Raw genomic sequence first — 7,451 nt, 5'->3', positions numbered from 1 at the left:
TCATTGTCTATACAGCTCGTGTCATTTTCCTTCATTGATAGCTATCGGTATATCTTTATTTACATTTTTACCTCATTAATTTGTTCTTAAATATTTCCTTCTCTGTTGTTACTTTCCTAGCTATCTGAATTCAGCGTTTAACTCATTTCTCTTTATTGGCGTTTCCAGCTTTGACTCCAAGCCCTGCCAGGTCCTGTCAGCTCAGTCTCTGCTGCACCACGAGGGGCCTCCCCTTGAGCAGGGCTGCATGATCGCTGGACACACTCCAGAAGAAACTTAGAAGGCTTTTACTCTTTTCAGACTCATGTATGTTAACAGTTAGAACCAAAAACATAATATACAATCAACCTGTTAAACTTTCGTTACCAAATATTGTATCTCTTTTTTGGGGGGTGGGGGGGAGTACGTACACATACACCATCTAAATCTTCAGAGAGTAGTGACTCTACTGCCCAACAGACCACAGCGAAAGTCTTATTTTAGCAAAATTTCCTGTCTTGCCCAATCCTGCATTAACTCTTAATTTTTCACAATCCTCCAAGGGCTGACTATCCACTGGTCAATATGGGCCAGCCACATGTGGCAACTGAGCACTAAAACTGTAGCTATTCCAAACTGCGAGTGTGATAAGATGAAAAGTGAAAGTGAAAGTTGCTCAGTCGTGTCTCTGCGACCCCAGGGACTACACAGTGTATAAGATATCAGATAGTAAAAACTTGGTACCAAAAAAATTTAATATTTTTATTACATGTTGATATTTTAGCTATATTAGGCTAAGTAAAATACATAAAAATTTAACAAGTTTCTTTGTACTATCTTTAATATGTGTACAAGAAAATTTTACAGTTACATATGTGACTGTACAGTCCCACGGGGCAGTGCTGCTGGCGGCCGTCCCCCTGATGTACATACAAGGCTCTGAGAGCAGACAGCACTGCCTTCTTGCAACCATCTGAAGACAGCAGCACCATGATGCCAGGTTAGTGTTAGCATTTATTTTAAAAATACACAAAATATAAATTTTCTACATCAAAGTGTGATGACCTCACTTATACATTGTTCCATACTTACCTCGTTTTATTTGCATCCATATGCAAACATTGAGAATAAATTGTATTTGATTCTGATTTTTTGCTATGGTTCATGTAAACAGTTGAGACTGCGACTTAAAGTAGCTTGTTTTAAAAGGTAAAATGGCCACAGGAAACCAACAGTGAAACAATTCGGTTTGGTTTGTTTAATGAAGTTGGCAGAAGTCTTAGCAGATAGATAATTGAAGACTTAATATTGGCTTCCAGGCATTTTAAATATTAAAAACCTCGAGGTTTTCTTCATCTTGTAAACATCATTCAGATCTTGTTGGCATTAAGTTTGAAAGTAAAATATTAAACCATGATTTTCACCATCCTGCCGGTGACAGTGTACACTCTCTTTATTATGAGAATGAAACCAAATAATAAGCAAAATACATCACGAATTTCAAACTGTACTGCAAAGGAGGTCCCAGCTGGTCTCTTCTGGGAGCCATCTACCGCAAGGTGACCCTGCCACTGGCTGGGTATGATCCCCTCTGTCCACTGGACAGCGTGAGGCCCCCGGCCGAGAGGTGGTCAGTTCCTCTTGCTCCAAGTCTTCTGAAGCAACCGAAACTCTACTTCCACCTCTGCTGGCTCTGCCGTCCGTCCTTGGGCTTGGATTCACTGGGTTAGTGATTTGCAACTGTTGTCAAGACTGTACCGTCCCTTTAAGGTACCACATGCCACCGTAGCTTACACAGCAGTCCTATGAATAAACATGTTGAGAGCAGACATTAGCAGGAACAGGAACACATTCTGTGCAGAATATCAAAACCTGATTTATGATTCATGGAGAGAACACAAACAGGAGATCAAGACCTGCCTGACGCTGTGGTCATCACTGCCCAACCTTCTCCATGCATGGGTCTTGACCCCTTCTTTCCCCAGGGGTGTCTTAAGAGTGAGGGACTATAAATTAATGTGCTTTATAAACACAAGATACAAAAGATATATGAATAAGCTAACTAGAAAAAAGGTGCTTCACAAATTGCATCAGCATCTATGGACCTGGAATATAAGAATACTAGAATATAGGGAATCTGTCATCATTTTTCAGTAAAACTGAATGCTAAATATTTGCTAAAACTAAATGCTTCTGCGAGTATGGTATTTGTGCCACAGAGTCAACTCATAAAGACATTATGAAAAAAAGTGTTAAGTCACTCAGTTGTGTCTGACTCCTTGCAGCCCCACGGACTGCAGCCCACCAGGCTCCTCTGTCCATGGAATTCTCCAGGCAGGAGTACTGGAGTGGGTAGCCATTCCCTTACTCCAGGGCATCTTCCTGACACAGGGATCAAACCCAGGTCTCCTGCACTGCATGCACATTCTTTACCATCTGAGCCACAGGGAAGCCAATGCCTAATAGGAATTAAGTATTTTTATTTCTTTTTAAATTTGATTTAAAAATTGTTCTACTAAAAGCAAGGAGCACAAGAGTTAGTATGGGGTTACAGGGGGGAAAAAAAAGTGGTACACAATTCAAAGGAGTGGGGTAAGGATTCTAATCTAGGCCCTGTCACTGTAAAGGATGATGACCTGCTAGACTATTAATGAAGTTTACATCTTATTCAATTTAGTCCTTTTGCATAAGCCCACCAGACCAATGCCAATGATCTGCTGCTGAAGACCCAGCAGGCTGGGGAGGGGTGCAGAGGAAGCCTGATAAGCACAGCCACAAGAAGGGTACCAGATGAGATCCCTTTCCAGGTCCGTCTCCACCTAAGACAGCGAGGAGCCAGCTGTGGGCATCGTGGTTCTTAGGCTCACGGTCGGAAAAGAAGCTCAGAGCCTCTGCATATTATTATACCAAAAATGGATGTACCTTTAGCACTTTATCCACCTCCTGTTTACTCAGATCTTCTCCACACTCTTGAGTCAGCCGAGCCTGGATCATGTTCCGGCGCACCCGGTAATTTTTGGAAAAAATTTCAAGCAAAACCTGTCGATGCTTTAGTAGCAAAAACATGTTATTATGGGAAGTAATCATCTAAAACAGAAACATCAATAAATAAGAAATCTAAAGCAAAGGACCCAACTCCACACTGTAGTCTGTGATCAAAGTCCTTGCTTAGGACTTCTGTTAAAGACAAACACGTATGGCCAGTTTGTCATCTCCTGAGAGAGACCCCAATAAAATGAAGAAATAAAGATATATGCACACAAGAACAAAAATGCCAGTGAAGCCATCAGCAGAGGAGCAGTTTTTAGACATACTTCTGTGTGATAGAAAAACAAGAGGATAACTGACTGAGCAGGCAGGGGAGCCACAACCTTAACTGCATGAAGACAGGATAGGATGAGGAGCGAGTGGCTTAAAGTCCTGACGCATAAATAAGACAGGATGCCATGAAAAGCAGTATGTCCCACAGAAAAATAGAAAGGAGAGAAGACTGTCAAAATCCCTCCAAAAGAACAAAAGGTGTTAAATGAGAGAGAAAAGATTTGATCCACTATGTCTAACATGTGACCTAAGAATTCCAAAAGTATAGAGAAAAAACAGGTAAAGAAATTTCAGTACTTTGTAAGGATGACTCAACCATCCAGCACAGTAATAACCCACACAAGGGCACATCTGGAGATGCACTGATATGCTATATGCAGGGTAAGAATAAAACCTTAAGTCTGGTTTAAGGGAAGGATGTGGATCAAACTGGAAAGACCGAGAAAAAGAGGACCACGGAAATGGACAACTCTGAAAGCTTGAATACGATGGAACAGTATGTTAAATTCAGAGGAAAATCCTTGGCCCTCCAAAACCCTAGTCCCAGACAAATAATACTTGAGGACAAAAGAAAGCTATTTTAAGACATGGAAGAATGCAGACAACCCCTCTGGTTCCCTTAGAAGCTAAGATTGAGCAACAAGGAAGACGCAAGATTGCAAGCCAGCAAGAGACATGGAGCTGGTCCCACTGGAGAGGCGTCTGGGACTCAAGAACAGTAGTCTTGATGGTATCTATGTGTTCAGAAAACCATGCAAGTGAAAACAAGAAAAGCAGTATAAAAAAGAAATGAACATGGTAAACTACTGATATTTGTCTCCACAATGAATACATTTCTAGTCTAGCATTGATATGTGATGTAATTAAAAAAATACGTCCCACACCTGTCCACATTCTTCCAACATAACTGAAAACTAAATCCTCAACCAATGCAACCAGAAGTCCATTGAAAATAACAAGGTGAGACATCAAATACCAGATGCACAATTTGTGTATGTGTGTGTGTGTATGTGTGTGTAATGATACCTTGTAATTAAGAAGTGATCGCCTCTGAGGAGTGGGAATTGGGTCAGGCAAAGCAGGAGACCAGTTTCCCATACAACTTTCAGTCTTATTTGTTTTGAAGAACATGCACTTACTACCTTTTTTTCCTTTTAATTACTGGAATAGTTCAAGAGAAGGAAACCCAGATGCCACCCACTCTGGCCAAAAGCTCAGAGACCTGCTCCAGATAGCTCTCCATCCCATCCCAGAAGGCCCCGTCCCTCTGGTGTTCTCAGCCTGCCTGTCAGTCTCCTTCTAAGAGGCAAAAGGGGACACAGATCTTAGTGGGGGCTTTTGCTCACTCCCTCTCTCCCCATTCCTAAGGACAAGACCTGGAAAAGAACAGATCTATTGGAGTCTAGCAATTAAATCTCAATCTTTAAAATTCAGGCAAGCTCATGATTTAAGGAAAACTTTTGGACCTCAGATCCTGCTGGTTGAATTCATATTGTTCATTCCTGTCCAGGTCTGACTAGAGGTGAAAGGACTGACTTCTCTGACATCTGACCTGACACCTGAGACCGATGAGAAATCCTTTTGATTCCCGCCACCATCAGTCACCTGAGAAATGCGGGCCATCAGCGCTTCACAAGCCTGGCTGGGCAGCAGAATCATCTAGAAGGCTTTGTAGAAACAAATACCTAGGACCCTACCCCATTCCTATAGAACTGAACTGAATCTCTGGGGGTCAGTCCTGTACTTTTTAAAAGGTGTTTCTTATGCAGCCAGTCCGGCCTGACATTTGGAAACCACTGCTTTTGGCTCACACCACTGGCACATCCAGTATGTTTTGAAATATTCGGAGACACAGAAACAGAATATTTAAAACTGGGAGTGGCTGGAAAATCTGAAATGGACACGACTACACTTTAGGTCTCCCCCCTGCAGAACACCACCCTGCTCCCTCCTGGGGAGACGGGAAGGTCACCTCACCTGGTCACTAATGTCTCCAGACTCCCAGAGGGCGAACACCTTCTGCTCATCCGGGGAAGCAGCCGTCTGTGGGGGAAACTGACCGAGGCCCGGGCGTGAGCTGGCTGTTTGGCTTTAACACACGAACCCACCCTCTCCTTGGGCCTACCAGTCTGTGCCCACCCAGTTCTGGGCACAGAGTCCCAGTCCTAGCTTCTGCCTCTCACTAGCGGAGGGCGGATGCAAACCTGCCTCCTCTTCTCCCTCCTCACCAGCCACACGCACGGAGGAGCGTGAGGAGCAGGCACGCCCGGCCTGAAGCCAGACATGCTCGGGAAGGCGGGGAGGCGGCTTCTGTTTTTCCCATCAGCCTGCCACTGGCTCTCCCTTCTGCTTTAACATCCAGTGTCCTCCCACCCTCAGTCAACCCTCAGAGGTGTCTAAGAAGCACTCCCACCCCACTAACTCCTTAGGAGTAAGGTGGGATTCCGTTCAATCCCTCCTACAAAAGCCGCGTCAGCATGGGCCAGAGGCCCTGATCCACCCTGAGCAGCCCGTGCCACATGGCCCAGCAGAGTCTGAGGATGGACCACGCAGAGGGCAGCTCAGGCTCCTGGTGCCTGGAGAAGGGGACGGTGGAAAGGGCACCTGGCAGAGTGGGTTCCGGCCTTGGCGCCACAACCCAAGTAACAGTAACAATTCCTGCCACGTAAGGTCCCAGATGGGCTTTAAATCTCATTTGCTACCAGTGAGGGAGCCACTCTGCACGAGCGAGGTCCCATGCAGAGAGGTTTACTCAGAGTTCATGGTCACACAGCTAATAAGTAGAACGAGGAGTAGAGTCCGAGTATACTTGCTCTCCCTGGGCCTCAGCTCCCTTGTGTTAAAACAAAAACAAAAAAAATGAGGCTGGACAGGTCAGAGGACTCTTCCACCTTGGACATGACTAAGATAAAGAAGGGAAGTCGGCAAGAGAGCTGGAAGAGAAGACCAGGGTCTTGTCAGCAGGGATGCCGACCCTACTGAGAAGCGGCAGGATGAGCAGGTCCTGGGGACAGCCACTCCATGTCCCTTGTCCTCTATCCCCTCCAACAGCCCAAGATGGCCTGGCTAACATCAGGCAGGCGTCCCTGCTTTGCCTGGCTCAGAGAAAGGTGAGTCTGCAGGTAACTGAACCCATTTGCTGGGTGGACAAGGGAGGCTCCAAATAGTGCAGGGCGCCCAAACCCCAGTTACCTTCTGTAGACACCTCACCAAGGAGGCCCCTTGCCACGAGGGCCAGATCCCCTGGGACACGCCAGCGGGCTTGGGACTCAGGGCCTCTTGTCCTAGTTTCTGCTCCTCACACACACGGATGGGCCTTTGCCTCAGATCACCCAAGGCTGCATGTGCTTCTGACCTGACACTGCGGACATCAGTGCCCCTTGTTAAGAGGCAGACACAGCCCCACTTCACCCGACTTGCTGACAGGTCTGGACAGAGCCTGGGAGGAGAATGAAGAGTGCACCCAGCCGGGCACCCTTGTACCCTCAGCTCAGGGAGATGGTCTCCAAAGATCCCTCTGCTCCTGGATTTCCTCCCCTCTAGGACCCCTTCCAATGACAGGATGAGACAAGGAGCCTGGGGTGGAGGTGGCCACCCTGCACCTGCAGGCTCAGCGCCAGAAACGCTCATTGAAAAGCCACAGCTCGTGCTGGCCAGCCAGCGCTAGGACAGGGAGGCCCGCCAGGACCCAGGCACAGCCAAGGGCTCTGGGGAGAGCTCATCTCATCTCAGCTGCAGCAGAAAGGATTTAAGACTTGCAGCCTCTGTACTGAGGTTCAATGTCCGGCTCTATCACTTCCTGGATAAGTACATTTTATTTCTTTGAAACTCAGTTTCTTCATCTGCAGTTACTATAAGATCAAATGACACCAGGAGTGAAATCATCATAAAAAATGGCAAAGCTGGCAGGAATGGGTAGGGTGCTGACAGAGGAAGGGGCTAGACCCCAGGACGGGAGCTGGCATAGGCCAAAGCCCTCCTGTGTGCCAGGCAACAGGGGACGGCCTATAGGCGCCCACTCAGCCCTCACCAAAGCCCGTGACACAAAACTACCATTCGCCCACTTCAGATGAGGGTGCAGGGCTGGGAGGCTGACCGCCCAATGGCGCACACAGCAAGCACATGGGAACCAAGATCTACGCCAAGGCCAG

The 7,451-nt window shown here is 46.6% G+C and overlaps 1 protein-coding gene across 3 annotated transcripts in view; it reads right to left on the bottom strand.

The window, feature by feature from the left end:
- Positions 1-803: 803 nt before the first annotated feature.
- POLR3E (RNA polymerase III subunit E) overlaps positions 804-7,451 on the bottom strand; it is a 31,199-nt gene continuing 24,551 nt past the window's right edge. For all 3 annotated transcript variants that reach the window (XM_061152995.1, XM_061152996.1, XM_061152997.1), the window contains 3 exons: positions 5,278-5,355; positions 2,902-3,027; positions 804-1,782 (listed from right to left, as the gene is read on the bottom strand). In XM_061152995.1, the coding sequence (XP_061008978.1) occupies positions 1,726-1,782; positions 2,902-3,027; positions 5,278-5,355 (261 nt within the window). In that variant the 3' untranslated portion in view covers positions 804-1,725. The remainder of the gene's footprint in view (positions 1,783-2,901; positions 3,028-5,277; positions 5,356-7,451) is intronic.

The sequence above is a fragment of the Dama dama genome, chromosome 10 (genome assembly GCF_033118175.1).
Source record: "Dama dama isolate Ldn47 chromosome 10, ASM3311817v1, whole genome shotgun sequence".
NCBI lineage: Eukaryota > Metazoa > Chordata > Mammalia > Artiodactyla > Cervidae > Dama > Dama dama.
This window is presented reverse-complemented; position numbering and strand designations above follow the sequence as displayed.